The sequence below is a fragment of the Toxorhynchites rutilus genome, chromosome 2 (genome assembly GCF_029784135.1).
Source record: "Toxorhynchites rutilus septentrionalis strain SRP chromosome 2, ASM2978413v1, whole genome shotgun sequence".
Taxonomy (NCBI): domain Eukaryota; kingdom Metazoa; phylum Arthropoda; class Insecta; order Diptera; family Culicidae; genus Toxorhynchites; species Toxorhynchites rutilus.
The window spans coordinates 219232496-219257553 of NC_073745.1; the positions used below are offsets into that span (position 1 = coordinate 219232496).

Below are 25058 nucleotides of genomic sequence, written 5' to 3' on the forward strand. Positions count from 1 at the left end.
CTTGCCAGCGCAGTCTCCGAACCTTTCGATGATTCGGGACGTGACCAAGAAGGTCAATTCTTCAGTCTGGTTCGTCCAACAAACAATGAAGCAGTCCTGACTTCATGTCTTCAAGGTAAGGAAGGCGTGGTACGAAGCCAACGATGTTGTTTTTACGCCGAAGAAGGAAAAATCCGCCAAACTCGTCAGAACTTCGCCCGGTAGAAAAATTCAGGCCGATTATGAAGAACAAGCTCCGGAAAGCAGGGTAGGTCTAAAGAGTGGATGAAAGTGTGCAAGAAACTATATTTCATACGTTAGAGCAGCATTTTCTCAACAGTCGAAAGTTATTTTTAATTTTTTTTGACGACGATGTTGACTGACGAAGCTGTATACGAACGGATGTCTTAATATGAACAAATTTTTATATATCTTTTTAGTTCTTATTATTCTCAATTACCTGACGAAGATTTTTTTGAACGAATTATATTGTTTGGACAATTCTGAACATTTTTTTGGTGATGGGCTTTGTTTGTTGTTTTTATGTTGAATTAGTTTAAAAAAGTAGTCTACAAAAGTTTGAACGTCGTGCGTTGCACAGACGTAAAGAATATAAAGCAAAAAAACGACTTTTAAAGCCGTTGGATCTGGCTTCTCAGAATTTGAAATGTGCATCCAACGATTTTCCTAACTTTAACCTAACTAAGTTTTGCTAAGTAGTGCTAGTGCTCAGTCAGAAAATGCCTTTTTCTTATTGAAACATCTTTCACGTTGTTTTTTTTGCCAATTGAAATGCCAGACGAAGGAAACTGGCTTCTCAGTAATAAGGATTTCATAAAAACGGTTTTCAAGATCGAGCAGGCAACGGATATACTCTTGTTCCTGGTTCAGTGTAAACAAGGGAGTTTTGAGTCCAGCCTAGGTGACCATCCATCCGAAATGTGGCTGATGAGCGTTGATTGAGGGATATCATGAGCTTTGTCTGTTGGTAGACATGCACTGCGCAACGTTTGTTTTGGCTGTTTCCAGCTGAATATCAGTTCAGATCTATCGTTTTGCCTTCCAAACATAAACACAAGGCATCTACAATCAATAAGGACACATTTTCCTGTCTGTGAATCACAAACTAGGTGTCGGTTTAACCCTGACTGAAGGGTCGATTTCACACCGCATGGACTCGAAATTTCAAAGTAAATCTCTTGGACATTGATAAGCAATTAAACCACTTACCATCTCACATAATTAACTGAACAAAATAAGATGAATTAGGTTCACAAAAAGTATTGAATTTCTCAAAATATTTCAACTAAAACTCTTAATTTCCTCTAGCGATGTTTTACATGGACTTCAAACAGGAGAGCTGACCGGTTTTGTTTTGGTGTTTGTTTTAAAAGGAACGAGACTTCCACAGCTACAGTCTATCGCAGTCTAAAATTGAGCGTACAAATGCTACTTGACGATACTTTTCATTTATTTGGTATAGAATATTTTGAATAAATTGATTCTTTTGATGCATATTTATTACTCACACATTTAAATAGCTGTACGTGCAATAAAATTCCGAGAAAAGTTTTCTGCTAATTGTTTATTCCTAAATATTGAAAACAATCTCTATTCTAGGCATCGCAAAATTGAGTGTACACCTTAAATTTCTCCGATAAATTAGTCTTGTAAGTAAGTTACTTTGCGAATTAGCGTACCTTTTTTCGTCAGTGATTGGTGCCAACACCTAACCATTGCTTGGGCAGTGTTGGTTTTTGTTTTTTATTGATGTTTGATTTTTTTTTATCAAAATGGCAAGTTATAGGAAAGAAATAGATATTGTTACACGTACAATGATAATAAGTATGAATTGTCGTGGAAAGACGTTGCAGGAAATAGCAGATGCTGTCGGAAGAACTCACTCTACAGTAAAGAAAATCATAAACAAGTGGAAATACGAAGGAACCATGGAAAATCCCCCGGTAGAGAACGCAAACGGATCCTATCTTCTGATGATGAACGAGTAATTGTTCGAGCATTGCGAAAGAACCCTAAAACAAACATTCCTAAATTGACTACCGAAGGAGCCGGCATCATTGGAAGAACTGTCTGCGCAGACACTGTCCGGAGAGCAGCAATCAGGAACAATCTGAGAGGCTGTGTTGGCTATGAAAAGTACTACATCTCAGAGGTGAATATGAAAAAAACGACTACAGTTTGCTAAGGCATATGTAAACAGACCTAAGGAGTTCTGGAACAAAGTCTTTTATGCGGATGAGCCGAAAAACCAATATCTTTGAATCGAATGGAAGACACATGGCGTGGAGGAAACCAGGATCGTTGCTTCAGATTCAGCATTTGGTTATCACAGTTAAACACGGCGGCGGTAGTGAGATGATGCATGGTACATTGGCGGCTTCTGGAACTGGAACCATGGTGTTTATCGACTCGGCGATGGACAAGATGGCTTAATTCATCTTCCTGAAACGTAACCTGCAGTCGTCCCGTTCAAATTCGGTCTCCCTCGTGATTATTACCAGTCTTCCGAAAAACACTTGCACGTGTCCACGCGATGTGAAAATTCCATGTTTTTGTTTGAATCCGGACATGATTTTCGCTAGTGTTGAATGTCTATCCCAAACACGAACAATGATACACAAACATAAACATGTGAAAACAAACACGATGTTTATAATTTAAGAACATCATGTACAAACATATCACCCGATGTCGCAGTATTCATTGCTTTCATTTCGTTCATAGACGGAAAGAAATTATTCATCCCAAAACATTTTTTCGTAGAATACTTTTTCACAGAAACGAACTTAAAATTTAGTTCGCATTACAAAAGTTGCACGAACTAAGAGTCTATGAGTTCATGTACATTTTGCAAGTCTGATTAAATAATCCTTGGTTTCGTGCAAAGAAAACATTCTCTGAATAGAAAGAAGCTTTCTATGAGATTTTTTTGCGTGCATGTTGGCAATTGAAGTCTGGGGAACCGACTGCACAGCGGGCGACGACGTACAAATGCTGACCAAAAAAATAAATACCCAAAAATTATGCAACCTTCAGCGGCACACAGCAGAACCAGCAGAGAAATTTCAGCTGCTAAAACACACCATTAATTTCTCGATGTTATCACAAACTAAATGAAGGAAAAAACTAAAAGCTACATTTACACTACACTACATATGCTATTTGTGCATGCGATTGAATCATCCTTTCTTCTCCTCTTCTTCGCTCGTTTTATAGCTCGGGTTGCGTTCGTCGAGAACAAGCAGTATTGGCCAGTTGTATGCAAAGATCCAGCCAAAATTGTTGCTCCCGTGGTCGAGTGATTAGCGTCACGCCTAACTTGTCACTGCTGAACAATTCTGGTACTTTATATTCGGTTAAAATTATAGAAATATTGTAATCAAAATTTGTTGTGGGTAACTAAACATCTCCGCCACGCTCTATTTTAGTACTTGTTCAAATAGCTAATAATAGCGAATGTTACATGAATTCAATATATAAATTGATCCGTGCACTAAATAATGATATCAATTGTGAAAAACTCTAATATCAATCGACGTTTATTTTATTTGCCCAATATTTTAGACGAAGCACCCATTGTCATGATAGGAAAGCATTTTTTCCATGTCAACATACCAACACACCACGCGTTGAATGGTGGTGGTGTGGTGTCCGATTCGCTTCTTATACTCTACGCACTGCCGGTGCTTGGGGTGAAAATGCAAGAGAAACTGGTCACCATGTTCGAACATCATGTGGAACATTAGGATTAGAAATCGTATGTCCAAACATACTACCAACACAAACATGTCACATTTTCAAACATAGGTACGAAAAAATCATGTTCGTATTCAAACACAAAACTGCGAACAGCAGCGTGGACATGTTTATCCCGGACGCAGTGTTTTTTTGTGAAACATGGAAGACTGATTACTACTATTAACAGACTAATGACCCGAAGCAAACTGACTTCGTAGTGCTGGAATGCCTGCTCTATTATGTCAAATCAGCCCAAAACGCAACCGAAATCACCGAACTTGAACACTATTGAGTATATACATATGATGCCATCCATCCATCAAAATCCGGGGAACGAAGCGGAACTCAAAACGACGATTACGGAGATCTGGGAGGTACTTCAGTCTACAGTGACCAGAGATCTTGCCTCGGTGCTTGCAGGAAGTGCTGGATGCCAAGCGGGTATGAAAATGTCCACGGAGAGGGGGGAGAGGTATAGACTATGACTACGTGAACACGAAAAATAAATATTGTTTCAAATATAATCACCGATACAATCTAAACTAAATAAAAACGGTTCCACATTCAAGAATTTCAAAACTTTTCGCACAACCTGAGTAAAGGAATCGTTCGCTAACTGGTCCTGGTTTAACTGGTCTGCTTTTTAACTGGGCGAACAATCGACGCCATATTCAAATGGAAGATTTGCTGTGAGGGGCATTCGAATGTAATTTGAAATGTTGTATAATGTATATTTTTACTAATATCATTGAACTTCTTCACTGAAATCCATACTCTGAAAATAACTCACGTAAACTGTGAGTGACCGGGCTATTTTGTATGATCCTATAATTTTTATAGTTGCGGGCTATACATATACCTTCACAGCTGAAACCTATAAAAAATAAACGATTCCATAATGGTTAAGTTTTCATGATATTACACATATGGTTTTTTCAACAAATATAGTTTTCTATAGATTTTGTTCTATTTCGTGAAAAGTTAGCCTTAGGATAGTAATTGGCCCACAATTCTATTTTTTCGGAAAATTTCGCATAGAATGCAGTTGTAAAACATTTGAATTGATGGATTGGGGTACCTTTTAGAAGTGAGAAAATACTTAAAAATTTTTTTTAAATTTTTTTCTCGAAAATACATGATAAACTTGATTGTTTCTATCAACAAAATCAAAGCTCTCCAACCCTTCTACAATTCCTTCCTCGACACCACAATGTTATTCCTATTGTTATCTTCCACTATTCAAAAAGTTCCACAACAAAATATTATGCAAAATTTTATCATCTTTCAAATGAATGCAATTAAATAGTTTTAGGTAGCGTACTTTTGAATTGCAGTCAATTTAAGGCAAAAAAGGGGTCTCAAGAAATGTTTATCTTTCATAGTTGAGATTTGAGATTGATTCCATAGTTTGGAATCAATGAAACGTGAGTTGTTTGATGTCATTTTTCCCCGCGAGCACTTTGAAAGTCATCTAAACACTCAATACAGACTTGTCTATAAGGATTTGAAAAATAATAAAATATTATAGTACGCTTTTAAAACTCTCTGAAAATTCTCCGAACTATGGCGGAAAAGGTTTTGAATTCCGCTACCGACTAAAGGTGAATCGAAAATCCAGAGTGAAGATGAATCGGCATTTGCTGTGATATTCGGGAGTGGGCAAAGAATTTTTTCATCCTAAATTTTGAGTAACACTGAAACACTGTAACTCTGTCATAAAACAATGCATTTGTCAAAGCATTAACTGGATCTTGTATAGAATATATTTATAATCCAAAATGAAAGGATAACTTTCCTCTGATCGAGAATATCTCTGTAGTTAAAGGTTTTTCTGGAATTCCATATGAATCGAATGTAAGTGAACTAATCAAGTTGATTGGATTATTACTTGCGTCTATGTGATACCAACAAATTGTTTTTGCAAGTGCTTGAAAAATCCTGAACTAAAAATGTTTTTGAAAATGATTTAAAGTCGCTTGCAATCACATATCATAAAGCTCAAGATCAATCTTTGAAGTTGTGTAGTTCATATTCAGATGCGGATTGTTCTTCAATTGATCAACTGTACATTGCGTGTTCCCGTGTTAGCAAACCAAACAACCTTTATGTCTTCGCTGATAAAGGGAAAACAAAAAATATTCTATACTCACAATTATTTCAAAATTTAACTCATATGAAGCATATGCTTTGTTATGCTACTCATTTCTCTACCATACAAGAAAAATAGGCCACAACAAAGCAGATAAAGGCTACAGTTAGTAAAATTTGAAATAAAAACAACTTAAATGGCATTAAGAAGGAATTCAGGCGCAAATCAGTTAATTATTTATTTTATTTAATTATTTTGATTTAAAAAGGAAAAATGACCACGTGAACAAAGGGGGTAGGGATATGAAAATTCCACGCTTGTCCACGGAGGGGGAGGGAGGAGTCTAAAACCGTGCCTTTCTGTCCACGTGGTATGTGGACAGCCCCTAAGACCACCTTGATTATGTTTCGTTGAACACGAACAGAACAATTTCAACAAGATACATTCATACATTGTAGAATGCTTAGAATAAAGTATATTTAACGTCAATTTCGTTCAAAAGAGTTGTTTGTTTATTTATTGTGCTTAAATATGATAATTTCAGCTGTCCAGTTTCTATAAGACCATTTCAAAATTCATAAGTATTATCAATGAAAAATTCAAAACTGTTGCCTGATTTACATGTCAATAATTGGCAACCTTGCCATTTCGGCTAATAACTTGGAAAATTCATGTTGTCATACCATTTACCAGTTTTGCTGAACAGATTGACGACCCTGAGCTCTTCAATAGTTTTGTACCGCTTTTCTTTAGTGTAGATTCTGCGTACAAGGATCCCCCAAAGATTTTCAACAGGATTCAAGTCCGGAGAGCGAGCCAGTCAGTCCAAAAAATTAAGTTGTTGGTCCCTAATCCATTGCTTAGCTTCCTTGTTGGTATGAATAGTAGCATTTTTTTGCTGGAATGGGAATTTTTTGTGACGATATCCACGCAAAAACGGTAGAAGAAAGGATTTCAGAACATGTATGTAATCCTTGAATGATGTGAAAGCTTTCTTGAGATTTCTAGTTGCACAGAATCCCACCAAAACCATGCACGAGTTTCCAGCAAAGTTCCTAGTTGAAAAATATTGTTCCTTCTTCTCTAAATCACGCCAGTACCAGTTAAAACTATCAAGACCATCCAAATTGGACTTTTTTTCACCACTGGAGATAACCTAGCAGAGTTAAAAGTAAAAAAATAATTGAAGAAATTTTCATTATGGTAGGGGAAGTGGGGGCATAGTGGTCACCCTAAGGAATAAGCCCATTTCCAGCGCCCACATTCTGATTTAATTCCCGTTTCTCGAAGAATATTATAGTTCAACTCATTATTCTTCAAGATAACAAACGGCTTTTACCATAAAAATTCAAAATAGTACACTTTCCATCATTAGAAAAAAAGGTGAAAAATCGAACGTTTTTGACGTAGGACTACGTCTAACCGGAAGATATAGGGGGTGAAATGGAAATCTAGGCACTGAACAAGTACGAAAAAATGCAAGATTTGGAACGCTTATAACTCGAGCATTTCTCAATAGATCGCAAAGGTTTTTGCATCAATTGATAGGAAATATATCTACGCATCTATCATAACGAATAACATTTCATTTTTCTTGAGATAAATAATTGAATAATTGTGAAATATCAAGCATTCTCAAAATTCACTATGTGCCCATTTTTGATTGGTCCATTTTGTGCTCCTCAAATCGTACCGACCAAAACGGGCAACCAGAGCAGCAGCGAAATAGAATGAAGCACGATTGGAAAGGAAAAAGAAAAAAATGAACGAAACATTGGTCGCAGTCTCACACATGCGTAATTCTCGAGGCAGCCAGTCAGCTTAAAAATCCCCGCTCCGCTGCCGTAACGATCATTCTCATTCAAACCGTATACCACATCGGTTCGCATCACAACACATCAACAAACCAACCCAAGCACCCATGTCTGGACATGGTAAAGGAGGAAAAGTGAAGGGAAAGGCAAAGTCCCGCTCGAACCGTGTTGATATGGAGTTCCCCGCAAGGGTAGCTAGGCCGAGCGCGTTAGTACCAGTGCACCAGTCGCCGCCGTTATATAGTTTCGGCCGCCGAAGTGATCGAGTTGGCTGGTAAAGCTGCTCGCGACGATAAGAAAAACCGCATTCAGAACAGAACACATCAAGACAACAACAGGCAGTTGCAGCGAGTGGCGAGTGGCAAACGCAATCGCAAAACGGCAGCAGGTAGCAGAAGAAAAAAGTTTGTTCTTTTTACAATCTGCTTTGGTGGCAAATCCAGAACAAGGCGGCATCGAGGGCGTTCGAAATGGTTTTTTTTCAAAACCACGAGTACTAAGTTTTCTAAATTGGAACCATTCCATAAAACAAGGCGCTTTTCAGGGCCATTAAACCTTCCAAAAAAAGAGTTTAGGAAATAAAGTTCAATGCGTTCTAAAACATTATCCAAAATAATAATAAAACACAAATTGATGTTTTCATAATTTGTTTGCCAGGATCTGATGAGTATGTGAATTTGGCAGTAGTTCTGAGCTTATTGATAGTTGGGGACTTTCAAGATTATTCAATTTTCACCAACTCTTAAATTGTTTCCAGATTGAAAGTACAGTAATTTACAATTAGTTCGACATTTAGCTAATTGGACGGACATGTAATGCGACTTATTTAGTTGGACATTTTTGTAAACATAGAGATCCAAATTATGACCGCACATTGAAAGTCGACACTGTACCACTGTCATCGCAAATGTTCAATTACAGGTTCAAATCGCCTCCAATGCGACAGTGAGTGGCGCTTCGGTACGTTGCATTGAATGTAATTTACTGTAAAATATGTCACAAGCTGGATGGGAAGAAATTTTCCAACTGTGAAAGATGAGGCGAGTGGCAAATGCAATCGCTAAACAGAAAGGTTTAGCCGAACAAGATGGGGATATCGAGTGACAACAAAACAATAAACTCTTTAGATTGAAGATAATTTTGTGATCCTGAAAAGGACCCTTTTCAGCCTGCATGTGAATCCAACGAGCGAACAAATCGTAATGAATGTATTTTTTTGCCATCGCTCCCTTTTAACGCTCTTTCGTTCGTCTCGTTGGACTCGCCCCTCTGGCTGAGTCTGCCGATTTGTCTCTATCCTGTGAGTGTGTACCGCTAGAGTATAAAACACGCGGACCCCAAAAAAATATCTTATTTTCTTTCAAACCGTAAACCCGTGTGGTTGTACGGCATCGGCACCGTGGACGTAACAAAGGAGGACAAGTTAAGGAAAAGGCAAAGTCTCACTCGAACCGTGCAGGTCTCCAGTTCTCTGTTGGTCGCATTCACTGATTGCTCCGCAAGGGTAACTAGGCCGAACGGATTGGTGCCGGAGCACCAGTATACCTAACAGCGATTATAGAGTTTCGGCCGTCGGAGTGCTCGAGTTGGCTTGCAAAGCTGCTCACGACAATCAGAAAACCCGCATCAAGAACAGAGCAGCTTCGGTTCGGCGCTCATCAAGGCAACAATTAGTTTCAGTGAGTGGCAAACTGCTTCTCCGGCACGTCGCATTAAATGTAATTTACTGAACAATATGTCACAAGCTGGATAGGAAGAAATTTTCCAACTGTGAAAGCTGTGGCGAGTGGCAAACGTAATAGCTAAACAGGAAGGTTTAACCGAACAAGATGGGAATATCGAGTGATAACAAAAACACAACACCAAAGGTTCTTTTCAACCCTCAACATATTCATAAAGAGTAAACAGTAAACTAATCCATTTTTCAGGTAGATAGGTAGGTATTCACGTAGGAGAAGAAAATAAAACAATATATTTAAAATATATATTTAACAAAAGCTGTCCCCTTTGTATAGTCCTACGTCACTCCGGTTATGTCCCTGACATTACCCACCCGTCTTTTTTTTGCTTGGAGGTAAAGTGGTCACCTGGTGGGGGCAAAGTGGTCACCCGCCCATATCAAGCTAAATGTGATAGATTTATGCGTTTTTTTTCGTCCAAATTTGTTCAAATCATATTTGTTATAGTAGGTACATGCATGAAATAATCTTGGCCTATTCACCTAGAGTCTCAATTTAAATTTTCTTTTGCATACAAAAGCGTAGTAAGAAACATATAACGTTCCGCATAATGAGGCTTGGTTTAGTTGGAGTGGCGTATTTATCCAGGTTCAAAGTCACAAAAGGATCATCTTGAAGAGCAGAATAGGATGAGGTATATCAGCTTTAGTAAACAGAACATTGTAAGTTGTTATTCACCTATGACCACTTTGCCCCCAAACATGAAAACAACTTCTATGCTAATTAATCGCTGAGATTAAACGAAATATCTGTTCACCTCTCCTAGAATATGTGAACAGTCGTCCAAACTGATGATTTGTCCAACATATCAGATTGAATAAACTAAATTTCACGAGAAATTCCTTAGATACCATGTGCACAGAACTACGGCCGAATGGCTATCGAGAGAGTAATTTCTGTTTTTATTTGTATTTTGACATGCGACAGCTCTACTGAAGTACAGGGTGACTTAAAAGTCATTAAATTTTTCAAACATAAGGCTACTAACAATACGGCGTCTATAGTCAATAGTTATACTAGCAAACAAGCAGGTGACCACTTTGCCCCCCATGACCAATTTGCCCCCACTACCCCTATATAGCAAAATGTATTCTTCTGAAAACGTTCTTTGTCATAACATACCATGTCCCACTGTTGATTCATGTGAGCTTTGGCAAAACTCAGACGTCTTTCGATGTGAGGTGGTGTAAGATTAGGAGCTTTAACCTTTTTAGCCCTCGTCATGCGAAGACTTTTTACCAAAATTTAACGAATTGTCTCCTGTGAAACATTTAAATTCAAAGATTGCTTCATTTGCATAAGCGATTTTGAAATGTTCGAAGCTGTTGTAATTATTTCTCGCTTATCCCGGTCAGAGAACTTCGATTTACGTGGAGCTCTCTTCTTTTTACCGTATTGTAATCAAACTAACTGAAAACAACGGAAAACGTAATTGGTCTTATAGAAACTTGACACATTTGTATACGCTCAACGCTTGCACACACACATGAAAATTTTGCAGTGTATGATAGTTACCAATTCAAATAAACTAGAATATAAATTGAAGCGTTGATTGTTTACAGTGACACAAAGCAGCAAGATCATCACCTGGTCTAACATAGAAGTTGGACAGAGTGTATATTGTGTGATTTGATACCTTTTTTTTTATTTGAAATTTCAAAATAAAAAGCGAAAATAAATCGAACAAATAAATCAAAAGTGTTTATTTCGTCGGCGCTAGTACGTATCCCCTAGTGTTGCAGGTCCGCCTTTAGTCTTTTACTTTCCAGTTCTGTATGCGGATAACGATTAGAATAAAAAAAATATATTACTTTCATTTTTCATAGTTAATTTTTTATAATTTTGCCCAAAATCGATTATTATGTTCTGTTATTCTTGGTATTTACAAAATTTTATGTCTATTGATTGATACGAAAATTATGTCAAGTTTACTCACTTAACCGACTGAAAAGTTTTCCAATTGGTAAGTATTCTTGTCCAAAATAGTTTGAAAATGCCTGATTTACATCGTGTGGGAACGCTTTACTTCAAGCAAAATTAAAAGAATTTTTACTGTAATTGAATTGTTCAATTCTCAGAATTTCAGGGTTCTCGATTTGTAGATACGATGAGATGCGAAGGTATTTTCGAAAGTTATATACTAAAACACCTGTTTAAGCGATAAAAATCCCACTTTGTGAATACATATGTGGTAGGTATCCCTCTTCCATGTCTCGTTATTACTAGGTATCAGCGATACATTCGTTCGAAAAGTCCGATGCAGCGTTTGTCGGGAGAATGCAGTTCCAGCCACCTCTAATCAAGTTCAAGTTCATGGCCGGTTGAAATGCATATTAATGTGGCGGCGTTAGCCGTCTAGTCGCACAGTGTCGGGTTCCAGCAAATTTTCCACAATACTTTTTTTCCCTCTATGCGCTAATAATCAACAATCACAAGTATTCCTTTACAAAACAATTATTACATCATTGACGTAACAGTAAAGGGTTGCAAATGTTGGTGCACTGTACGTAGTGTACTCGTAGTGTAGCAGAAAATAAAAGTGCATCCTACTAACACTAAGAATGGGAACTTGTGTAGACAGACTCCCGATGGAATTGAGTAACGCGCTGATAAAACTCTACACGTGCCAGTCAGTTAAATATTTTGCGTCGTTTTTGCGACTACTTGTGCTGTTGTTGTTGTTCATGTAAGCTGTAGTGATGATGCATATTTACTTCTCAGTGTAATGTTTACTGTATGATTGTTTTGATGCGATTGTTTGCGATGGCGTAATATTACCATTATTACTATATTATTGGTCATTTGGCCTTTTTGGATTGCGTCCGACTTCTGGTTTAACTTCCGATTGTGGTTAATTACTCTCTGCTGCATTCTATATCCTCTATATTCTTTCTTTTATAAGCCTTGATGGATTCGCCTACATTCACCTAGTACTCAAAATAGAGTACGTTTATAGTTATACTCAAATAATAAGATCATCGGTTTACCGGAAATTGGTACAAATAGAGGGTTTTCCTATATGATCCATAAGATTTTTAATAAAAATAAAATATTGAAGTTTATTATTTGCTTGGACATGTTCACTACTGCGTCCTTTGTAAAATTCTACAACTATGTAGTCCTTATTCCGGCTGTCATTTGTATGGCATGTCCCTTAAGTGCTTTATTCTGTCGCTCTCCTGTTGTGTCCTGTTGCTAGAAGTGGTAATAACAGCATCATCATCAGATCAATCCCGAATAAGCAATTTATGCCTTTAAGTCCATTATTTAACTAATTTGATTAAACGATGCAACAAATCACTTTGCAAAATAGTGTCATTTCTTTTTTTTGCCTTGTCATCATATTTTTACGAAGGAATTTATCTATATTTAAGGGTGCCAAATCGGAAAACATGTTACGTTTCTTTCAAATTGTTTTAACATTTAGAACACTATTCGCTAAGAGCTCATTTTAATGGTTTGCATACCAATCGAATCATATCTCTCAATCATCATTGTCGAATATCATAACAGCACAAACTCACGGCCAGATTTAAATGATTTCCAAATCGAAGAATCCGTTTTCGTTCTATTTATTCACATTTGTCAGAAACAGATGATCCATTCATCCCTCCGATTGAAACCACCTTCCATCCCCTTCGATAAGCTCATAATCAGTTTCAGGTTTCCCGTTCCGCCGTTTATAGCCATTTCCCACAGTAAAAAACCACCACCGCACAGCCCGGTTTGATAGGGTCGAGTGTATCGCATTAGATAATCGAGCGTAGGATTGCAAACAAGTTGTCAAGTCCTTACGCTAGTAGCAGCTAGCAGCATCTCAGCGTCGAAGGATGCTACTTACCAGTCTATTGCCTGAGACAAATAATATGCTCCAATGTGGGGTTGTGAATGAGTTGAAGTAGTACCCTTGTTGTGCTTTTATTTAACTTCATCGAAGAATAAATAAAAGTTTTGTCTTTTTTTGTGTGTGTTGATAATCGGCAATATTATATTGATATACGAGTACCTTGCGATGTCATAATAGACAGCTGATACTGACATTTACAATTATTACCATTGTACACGTTCAATAATGTTCCTCAACAGAAGTACGACAGAATAAAGAAGTGCTATGGAAGCAGTTCGCTTATGCGCTTCATAAATAATTGGAAGATGGAAAAGGTGCCTGATCAGGTGTATAATGTTGCATTTTATCAATTTTTCTTTTGTCATTGCCCATTACTATAAGCGAGCGATTCTTTTTACATCATTGCAACTGCGAACAAACTGTTTGTATAAAGTAAAAGTTTTTTTTTCAGAGAGGGAGATGCTCCTGAATAGGACGAGTGCGAAAGATGATTTATTCAAAAAGGTGAGTAAATTGTTTGCTTTCTTCAACGATATTTTTATGTTATTTTGTTGTGCTACCCCATGCATTGATTCGACGGGAATGGATTGTGTTTATTACACTATCGGTAATTCAATATATTATTCTAGGATGAACAAGAAGGAGCAAAAATTCAATTAAAGATCATCTTTCTTCGATATAATTAACTATGTGATTAATTGTTGCTAGCATTGAGGAAGCTTTTTTTCCGCAGTAATTATAGGAAAACGTTCGAAATATAAATTGGAGGATTTGCGAATTGATTATGGCTGGCGAATTTCTTTTTTTCATATCCATTTTCGAGCAAGAACAACAAGGTAACAACAAGAAATTTAGGTTGCATAATCATACAGATTTTGTATCATTCTCAAGAGAACAACTCTGTTCAAATTTCGTAAAATTTTATCATTGAGTTTACGAGAGGAGTTTAGAATCATATGAAGTATTTTGTAAGCGTTGAAGTTTCAATTTGTATGTACTACATGGGCTGAGAAGTCCCGGGATTTTTTAATGAAATTTTTTATGTTTTTTGGGCAAAACTGTATTTATTACTTAACATAGTTTCCTTCAAGGTCAATACATTTGGTATAGCGAGTTTCCAACATTTCAATTCCCTTTCTGTAGTACGAAACATCTAAGTCTTCGAAATATGCCTCAGTGTCACTCTGCAGACAGCCTATTGGACTCAGGAGTGTGGTAATGGATCCACATTTCATCACAAAACGTCAACAGGAGTCCACTCGATTACGTTTCAACAACGCCAAATCGGCTGTTGAACCATCAATGCGCTGCTGTTTTTGGTCGACGGTCAGCAAATGCGGCGGACAGATTTTTCATGTCCAAAAAGTCGTGCAAAATGTATCCCACTCGTTCTTTTTAAATACCTACGGCCTGAACTAACTCGCGTAACTCCACTTTACGATCGTTCAAAAAGAGTCGATGCACTTGTTTTACGATTTCTGGATTTGTACCTTTTTTTTGGCCTTCCAGAGCGAGATGCACCTGCGGTATTACCTATTTTAAATTCACTGAACCACCGATAAACTGTTCTGTTCTGTTTCTATTCTCGAAGGAGCAGAAATTTCGTCAAACACTGTATTGATGGTTCAGGAGTTTTTCGCATCAAAAAACAATGTTTGATCAAAAAACGATATTTCTCTTTTTCCATTTTCTATACGAATGCTTAGGTAGTGACACTTAAACAACTGTAGTTTGTAAACAAATAAACGAAATGTCATGAAACTTCACACATAAGCTAATGGCAGATGAACCTCTCGAAATGAATCTGGTTCATTTTTGAAAGATCGGGATCTGTTGAAAGATCTTTTCAGCCCATGTAGTATGTCGGAGCACAGCACTCCCACTCCCACTACTTTGTATGGTTTGTATAGTTTATTCGTTGGAGATAACCGACACTACCAATTGATCAGAGATACAACGACTTGATTAGGATGTTGCATCTTGTGTCTGTTTCATCAATGTGTGCTCCGATTGGCGATCTAACGTACAAATCTACACCTAGGCGGCGCCGCGGTGAAAGTGATGATGGTTTTAAATTTTGCCATGTGAGCTTATGGAAGGTTTGTAGTCCTTTCCATAAATTTCAATGTTATAATCATAAAAGATTATTTGATTGCGATGAGTTTTTAAGAAATTTAATTCTGCGCATTTTTATATATAACATGTTATTTTCTTATCTCTTTCAGTAGTGAAAATTGTATAAATATTGACAATGGTTGAATCAAAGACGGAAATTCAAAAACAAGTAGAAAAATGCATGGTTCTTGCATGTTGAAACCATCTTGGAAAGTTCGGAAGTAAAACATACGTGATTTGTTTTTCAATTTTAGGTTACCTTATCATCATTTTCTTAGTTCAAAAACAGAATCCAGTTGTCTCACCGATCGTTTACGTTTTGCGTTAGATTGCCAATTGTATGCTTACGATCGAAAGCTAGGCCCATATATACCACCTCCCAAAATTATTGAATACTATTGTCATTGAGACTGTCTGTCTTATTTTGAGGAGGAACAAGCTTTGGAGTATTCTAGTTGGGAAACAATATGACTTTTGGCTGCATTTATACATATTTTCCAATTATTGAAATATTCAGATGAGTATCTAATTCTCATTAGATTTTGGTGATACTTCTGCCGTAGTAAATGACAGCATAGACATTTGCAAATAGTGACAGTTGTTTATCAGATTAAAGTGCGAGAATATCTTATGTGAATATGCTGAAACGGATTGCCCCCAAGGTGGGTCCTTTAGGAACGTCTACATTCCAATGAATTTCTCTAATAAGATATAGTTTATATAAACGTTGAACGCTCTACCAAAATGATAATTTTTGATAAATTTTATCAAAAAAATTGGGGAAAATCTTGTGCTTGTAAATAGGGCCATTATGTAGAATATTGTCGAATGCTTTTTCCACACTAAGTGGCAATGGCAGATGGTTTCGAAACTGTCTTATTTTCTCTGATTATGTTATACACCCTACGAAGCTGATGAAAGGTTGGGTAATCTTTTCGGAACCCAAACTGTTCCGCTAAGAATATATGAATGGGCGTTGAAATATTTTATCGAATACCTTCGAAAAGTTATAACAGATTTATTGACCGATAGCTCTCTGAAAATAGCTTCAAAGCAGGAACAAATTATTTAAATCTTCAAATGTTAAAAACAGACGCAACATAGGTTTGTTCGCCCATCATTCGTGATCACCCAATTTTAGCTTCCTATTTTGTTGTGTCGATTTTCACCAAATTTGAGCCGCCTATTTTGTTGTCCAGTCATTTCTTGATAAATTTCCAAGAAAATTTTAGTCATTGTAGTTTTGACGTGGCACCAAAACATGGTGCCAAATCAGAAAACATGTCACGTTTTCATGAAATGAAGTTAACGTTAATAACTATTTTTGCTGCGAACGGATATTAATGATTTGTATACCAATCGAATCGGAGATTCTCTATGTTCTCTGTTTGATATGCTATATAGTACAATTCCATAGTCCGTAAATGGTTCAAATTGAGAAAATTAGAAGCATCCCATTTTCCCATACATTTGTGCTGTCCATTTGTGTGCTTACCTAACCGTGCTGTCAATAACAGGCAACTTATGCACCCGCGACAAAATAAACAAAGAAGGGAGATAACGAAAAGAGAATATTTGCGATATAAACTCAACCCTTGCACAGTAAGGGTGTTTATACACTGTTTGACCGAAGCCAAATATTTGACTCTTTTTGACAGATAAAATTTGAACAACGTGTACTGACCAAATATATTCTTTGTGTTGACAAGCAAATATGCATTTATTTGATGCCCAAAACATGTTTTCGGTCTGTTATTCAAACCTGTCGGTACATGGCTAGGTTACCTTGAATATTTCAGTCATTTTTTTCCAAGTTCGATGTTTGACATTGTTTGCCACTGTCGATAATTGAAGAGTGGCAAACAAAATAGTGTTTGTACAAATATCAAACCAAACTTTATCTGACTGAAAGTGTCAAAAATTTGAACTTCGAACAAACAGTGTACGGTCACTTTATGTACGCTGTCGCAAGCGTATAAATATTGCATCTTCTCTGAGGAGAATTCTCAGTCTCATCGCAAATATCGCTTATTCTGCTCGTTTTGTGTTATGTTTCCCTCGAGCTGTGGACCCGGGCGAATATTTCACTCGCTCTGCATCTGGTATTGAAATCAACACATCGATCCGAGCCATGTATTTGCTCTCGTGCGCATCGTCCGTTCCGATGTAATAAGCAAACGGTTTTGACCGAGAGTTCGAGACAATATTTTTCATAAACGGCCATTCTCACGATATTCATTTTTATTTCTGCAACTGTGTGCGTTCTCTGTTAGACGCATGCTTGGTGCTTGTTGAAGGACGTACGATATCATACCATTTTTGTTGTATATATTTTTGGGTTCCCAAAGATATATTGAAATAGTTGACACTTTGCCGTCTGGCGACACCACAGTGCACAATGGTCCAGGAAGTGCATTTAAGTGGAAATTAGCATCTAGAGCTCGACAGTTATTCTCTAGACAAAAATAGGGTGACCAACATTCACGATGAAATCAAAATTCTAACTTTCTTATCTTTATAGATAGAGGTAAACATAGCTCAAGGCTATTGAGAATGGCGTGCTAAAAATTGAAAGGTACGTTTTTCACCATAGATCCTATAGATAGTGATTCGAAAAATAGTCAAAATATCTATACAATAGAAATTTTTACATCCTTTTTACTTTTCACTTCCTTACCAAGCCAGACCCTTTCCCCCGTACAACTCATGAACGTTTTGACCAATAACTTTTCTCATACCCTTTTCGGACCAATGAAAATTTGGCTGAAGATAAATAAAAACATTCTTTATCGAATAAGTACTATCTCGAAAATGTGTTTTCGGTCCTGTCAAATAATCTTTTTCAATTCTCTATAAAATAATTAATTTCACCCATACAATTTATTTTTTATTAATTGGTTTATTTTTACAGGCTCAGTTACATAAGTTTTAAGGAGCCGATTCTTAACTATATTTTTAAAACTATATATAAACAATTTTCTAATTCTATGGTTAGTAAGGTTAGTAAGGATTACTCGCGGTTGACTCCCTCCCATACAACTTGTCTCAGACCCTTTTCCGATTAATCAAATTATGGCTGGAAGATAACTTCGATAACTCAATTCGAACAACTCTTTTTGATTTTCAAAATACTGTATATTTTCCTATATCGACCCATGCTCACGTTTCAGTGTATAACTTTTTTCTGTAACGATCAAGAAAAAAATGAATTGTATGGAAAGATGAATGATTCAATTCTCTATCTAATGAGCATGATTATGAATGTTGTTACTTGATAAACAATCAATTTATTTCAATTGAAATAGTTCATTATTTATTAAATCCAGCAAGACGTTAAACAAAAACTTTTGTCCGTTAGTTTCACACAAGTCCGTAAAGAAGGAACGCGAAAACGAGAAGTCTCGTGAGCGGTCCGCAACGGATGGGACCCAAAACACGAGAAATCTCGTGAGCGGTCCGCAAAGTGTTAAGGAATGTGGAATAACGGTGCTGGTGGAACAACTATATATTCTTTTCTTTTAGATTTTTTCGATCTTTATGATCGTAGATTTTTCTTGTGAATTTGTTTTCAGTGAACATTGATTTAATATTCTGACCTGACACCTGGCAAACTTCATGAACATTGGATCCCTTCCAAGGTTGTCAAATTAGCGGTCATAAATATCTATCTAGATACATATATATCGAGGTGCACTACGCGGATCACAATTAAACTTACGATCTGGTTGTCTGTGAATTATTCATGGATGTGATAGATTATAAACTACGATTGAAAGTGTTTTCATCTTACGATACATCAGCCATGACGGGTATTTGAGGTGAAATGCACATGCCACACTGTGGGTCGAACAGTCTTATGCTGAAGTTTCTCCTTACATTGGGCATTTATTGAAAGGTATTGAAAAATAGATAGTTATCTTTCGTTTTAGAACAAATGAGTTCAGCTCAATTAAGGAAATATTGTTGCTCATACCATTGAAAGTCTTGAATTAGAATCATTTGAATCATTTCGACAAATCGATGGCCAAACCATGTTTACTTTCCTTGAACTACGTTTTGCCATTGATTAATCATTCCAAACAGAAATACCCTCATTAACTCAACCGAAACTAGAAATCTTTATATTGCTCTATTGGGTAATATATGTCCATACATTAAATTAAGAGATCATACTTTGGATATTTTGAACAGTATCTGAAAAAGCCACAATACACGGAGCTGAACCTGTAGAAACAGCCACTGAACTGGGTGAGAGCAGACAAATGAATGTTTGTATCATCTGCTGCAATGAATTGTCGAATAACTGAATAACGAAGGTTCAAAAATAAATATGAAGAAAAACATACACGATTAATTTATTTAGAATGACAAAATGACATCAGTATCTGTCCGTATCCTAAGCACATGGCTTCATAGCAATTTAATATCTCTTTTCATTCGTTAAAAATTATCCAGTTTTTGAATTTTTTACTTACATACTACCTTTCTAAAATATGTTATAACAAGAATATTTATGTAGCGCACTGTTTCAACTTCCATTGCATCTTGATGGATCATTGTATTTTAAATACAGTATATACGCTCACTTGCGCTACGTGGGTACATCGCCAAACCAATAATAACTACACCAAACAATGATAATAAAGCCAAAGTTATGGCTGAAAATTGGAATTATAGATTCAATGCAGATATCAGTACAGATTTTCTCTTGGTCTCACACGGCCTCCTAACCAGTTAGCGGTCGTCACAGCAGCACAGTAAACTGTCAGTTGCAGCTCCTCCATGTTCTCAGCATCAACCAAGTGCAGCAGAAGAACGTGCTCATTCTTGATTTTTACTGCACTTGTCAGCCTGCGGGAATACTGCAACTTTGGGATTTGAGGCCATGACAAAGAGTCCATTTCCGTGCTCAGGAGACAACGGGGTGGCAATGTATTTTAGAGTCCAGCCTGCTAGCTGGACGTTTTCGAGGCGCTGCCCCTGATATGGATAACAGACGCCCCCTCAAGACTCCAGCGACCCGGGAGGCCACACACATACACTCGCATGCCCTTACTTAGCCACTCTCGAGACCCGATTTCCGAGCCAAGATCAGGTGTGTACTTCCGTTTCACGCGTGATCAAACAAAATTTCATCATATGATCTACTTGGAGGCGTAAGGTGTGGGGCATTCGACCTCAATGGGCTGGCTTCCATCCTTGCTGATCCCAATTTGAGAACCAATGGTCTGTTTTTTACAAGGTACAGCTTTCATCGTCATGGGAAAGATTCAGAAACGGGTGATTAACTGGAGACCAATCAACGAAAGAAAGTGCAGACTGAGGATGCGAGGTCATTTCTTCAACATCAGCATCATCAACGTTCACAGCCCTCATCTAGGTTTCACCGATGACGATGAAGAAGAATTCTACGCGCAGCTAGAGCGTGAATACGATTGCTGCCCAGAATACGACATCCATATCATCATCGGTGATTTGAACACTCAAGTCAGTTAAGAAAAGGAGTTAAGATCGGTAATTAGTAGGTTCAACGCTCATCTGTGAACCAGTAAAAATGACCTAAGACTTATCGACTTCACTATCTCCAAAAACATGGTCATACGTAGCACTTTCTTCTGGCACAGCCTCCAATACTGTTACAGCTGGTGATCATCTCAGCAACGGAAACACAAATTGAGATATCGTCGACGTCAGAACCGTGGTGCTAACATCGATTCAGGCCAATACCTGATGACGGTAATACTACGTTCTAACTACGGTATCACCTATGACGACTGCAAGAGCCGAACGTTGCTGCAATAAACTTGCAGAAGACAGCGAAGACATCGTTGAAGAGAGCTACAGCAGTGATCAACGATGACGGACCACGCCCTACGATGGGATAAGTCAGGATCTGGGACACAGAACACTTACAAGAGCAAGGGAAATAATCTGCCACATTAAAAAATGTGACAAGCTGGATTGTGAGAACTACCGTGCAATTAAGCCTGAATGGTGACCATAAAGTTCTGTCCTAGTAAGCATATTTGTGGGAAGTTATTAAGCCCGACTCATGCCCATCGGTCACAATCGACCGACGACAGCTATGGAGAATCATGAACGAACACGACTTTTCTCGAAAGTTGACTAGACTGATTCAGACAAAGATGAACGTGGTGTGGGGATCTCAGGGGATCTGTCAGAATCATTTGAGACTAACAGGGGGCTTCGACAAGGCGATGGAGTCTTCTGTCGTTTAGAAATTCCGACAGAAGACTCCATCTCCACGTTTAGAATTTGACGTGGAGATGGAAGGTGTTATGCGGAAACCGGGCTTCAATATGCGGGACACGATTTTCAACAAGTTTAGTCAGTTTATCCGATGACGTGAACATAATCGGAATAACACATGCGACGGTATACTTGTACACCCGATTGGACTTGGGATCAATGCATCTAAGACTGAATACATGCTAGCAGGAGGCGTTGAACGTAATAGAATCCTTCTTGATAGTAGTGTTGTTGTCGACGGCGACGAGCTCTAGGTTGTAGAGAAATTTGTAATGAAATTCGAAGACGCATAGACAACGGAATCCCAAAGATCAACAGACTACGACCCCATACCGAAGTGTACCGTGTAAAGTCGGATTTCGCTGCAAATAAAATATGCGTGTTGACTGTTTGCTTGTCTGTCCTAAACTGATTCATTTATTCATTTTCTCTCGGTTACATGTCACTCTTGTATTTGTGAGATTTCGCCCAGCGTTCAATTCTGGCCCAAGGCTTAGAATTGGGACCAAATAAAAACTTCAGTGGCTTACAGTCTGTGATTGAGGTAAATTTTGCGCCTTGAACATATAGCTTAAAACGGTCAACCGCCCAAACCAGAGCTAGTGCTTCCTTTTCCGTTTGGAAATACTCTCACTCTAAATTAGTCAGTGACTTACTAGCATACGCTATTATTCGTTTCTGACCTTATACATCTTCCTGAAGCAACACTGCTCCTAGGCCGGTTGGACTTGCGTCCGCCACTAAAATCGTTTTATCTTTCACATTAAAGAATCCTAATTTCTTGATATCGCAGATTGCTTTCTTAATTTCATCGAAAGTTTGATGTTCTTCTGTCCACATAAATTTGCATTGACTTCTCGAAAAAGCCCTTAACGGATCTGTTTTGCTACCCAGATGTGGTAGGAATCTTCCTACATACGTTCTTAAGCCAAGGAAGCTTCTGAGTTCCATTATGTTGTTAGATCTTCTGAATTGATTTACAGCTTGAACGCGACACTATGTCGGTTTGACACCTTCCGAGGACAGTTCGTGTCCCGAAAATTCCAGCTTCTCAACATTGAATTGACACTTATCTCTGTTTAAAACGACACCGTATTCCTCGAACCGCTGCAAAAGTTTCCTTAACCGACCGTCATGCTCCTCTTGAGTGCGCCCAAAAACAACAACATCGTCTAGGTAGACCATTACACCATCTAATCCAGCCATGATCGTGTCCATCACTTTTTGAAAAAGCTCTGGTGCACAACTGATCCCGAACACCAATCTCTTGTATCTAAACAATCCTTGCTTCGTTATAAATGTTGTGATAACCCTTGATTCTTCCGAGAGCTCCAGTTGGTGGTATGCATCTTTCACATCCAGTTTAGAAAATTTAACCTCTCCTTCCACATCTGCTACAGTGATAGACATTCGTTTAGCCGCACTTGAAATACTTACAAAACAACAAGGAATGTTCTTTTGTCCGGGATACTTATTTGCTGTAGTGGTAGTATATTTAAGTCAATTTTATTGAAAGTACGCGCGTCACAATCACACACACAAGGCGGCATCGGTGGATATAAACATTCAAACGCTGTTTTTTCCCGAGACATTATGCCGCAGGGCATAAAAATCAGGTTTTCGCATAATCACCAAGCCTTTATCTGTCTTTTTTGAAAAAATACTTGGGAATGTTCAATTTACAAGGTAAATATTAGATGTGCAACGTAAGAAGTTGGTCAGATTAGTGATCTACGTATAATTTAAATGAATGGCGAAAGGTATTCTATTGACGGAAGAGAGGCGGAAAATCATAAAGATATTCAATGAACAAAAGTTTTCTAATCGCTCGATCGTAACAAAAATTGGTCGATCTGAGAAAGTGGTACGGAATTTCTTTACATAGTGCCTGAAATATAGGATATAACAACTAACAAATGGGAACACCAATGTTACTTTGCGTCTTGAAGGTCGAATAAGACACGAAGCAACCAAGAAACGATGTCCTGCTCATACATCAAGGCAGAATCGGTTGTTCCAGTAACGAAGAGGCATATTGCGCGCATCTTGAACGAGTCACCACACATAATGTGGAAGAAACTTCAAGGGAAGCCGAAACTGACCACCACCCATAAGCAGAACCATCTCATTTTCGTCCGGCAATACATGGAATGGAAACTGGAATGAAGAAATGTTGTATTTTCCGGCGAAAAAAGTTCAATTTGGATGGCCCGGACAGTTGCTATTGGCACAATTTAAGTCGACGGAACGTCGTGAGATCGAAGCGAAACTTTGGGGGCGGAAGTTTGACAGTGTGGGGAGCCATTTCCTATCACAGCAAACTTCCCATTTGTTTCATTTTCACCCGAATGAACTCCGAAAAGTATCTTCAATTACTGGAGGACGTTTTGATTGGCCATATTGAGAATAGCGCTACCGAGGATATCGTTTTTTCAGCAGGATAATTCATAGATCCACGTTTCCAAGCAATCGAAGGCATGGTTTACTGAGAAAGACATTCCGCTTCTTGAATGACCTGCTCGCAGTCGATTGCAATCCCATAGAGAACCTATTGAGAATCTTGGCCGAGATGGTCTATGCAAACGGATGACAATTTAACAACATTCAGGAGTGTTGGGCTATAATCAATATGGCAACACTTTAAAAGCTGTCTGACTCGTGCCAAAACGAGTTTTCAAAGTGATCCGAAATGGAGGTGGACATACTAAATGTTAGCTACCGATTGGACTCGAAATTTGCCGCACAAATTTTCTTTTATTGAAATTTTAGAATGCGGGAATGTCCACCCTGATTCCACATATTTGAATTACTTTGTTGTATACGCACCTACCGTCAAAGGTATTGCACCTAGCGTCAACGATGAAACAATTGACAGCAAAGCGGAAGCAACGATGACAGCCGAATAAAGGAGTAGACAAACCATTGCATGTTGAAGGAGTCTTTTGTTAGTGCCTATTAAAACTATTATCACAGTTGGAATCACAGGATCGTTTCTTCTATAGTTAAAAATTATATTATTCTACTTAGTATATATAGTATATAATTAAAATTTCTATTATTCTACTTAATACTAGTGGTGAGTCCAATTCTAAAACCTACAGCAAAATAAAATAAAATAATAAAAAGCTGAATCTTAATGATATAGGTTACGGACTACACGCTAGTTGGTCAGTTACTTGAAGCAGAAATCAAAGGACTAGAAGAATTGAAAAGGAAACTAAACGTAAGCGATTGAATTAATATATAAACGAAATCACTATAATATGAATTAACTTATAGGTAAATTATATCTCCATATAAAATCGGATCGTGTAAATTTTATTTCCGTCCCGGAGGATATTATTTCGGAAATCTTCAGTCCTGTTGATCGAAGTTCAACATACTTAGAAAACAAAAAGTGAATTTATACTTTTTTTTATAATGAATTCGGTGAAAATAAACAATAA

General features: G+C 37.7%; 1 protein-coding gene across 2 annotated transcripts in view; it reads left to right on the top strand.

The window, feature by feature from the left end:
• Positions 1–25058, top strand: part of LOC129771502 (protein cycle) — an 88112-nt gene that overhangs the window by 10621 nt on the left and 52433 nt on the right. The window contains exon 2 of one of the 2 annotated variants that reach the window (XM_055775217.1): positions 13679–13731. The exons of the other annotated variant lie outside the window; for it this stretch is intronic. Coding sequence (XP_055631192.1) covers positions 13715–13731 — 17 coding nt within the window. The 5' untranslated portion in view covers positions 13679–13714. The remainder of the gene's footprint in view (positions 1–13678; positions 13732–25058) is intronic. 2 annotated transcript variants of the gene reach the window in all.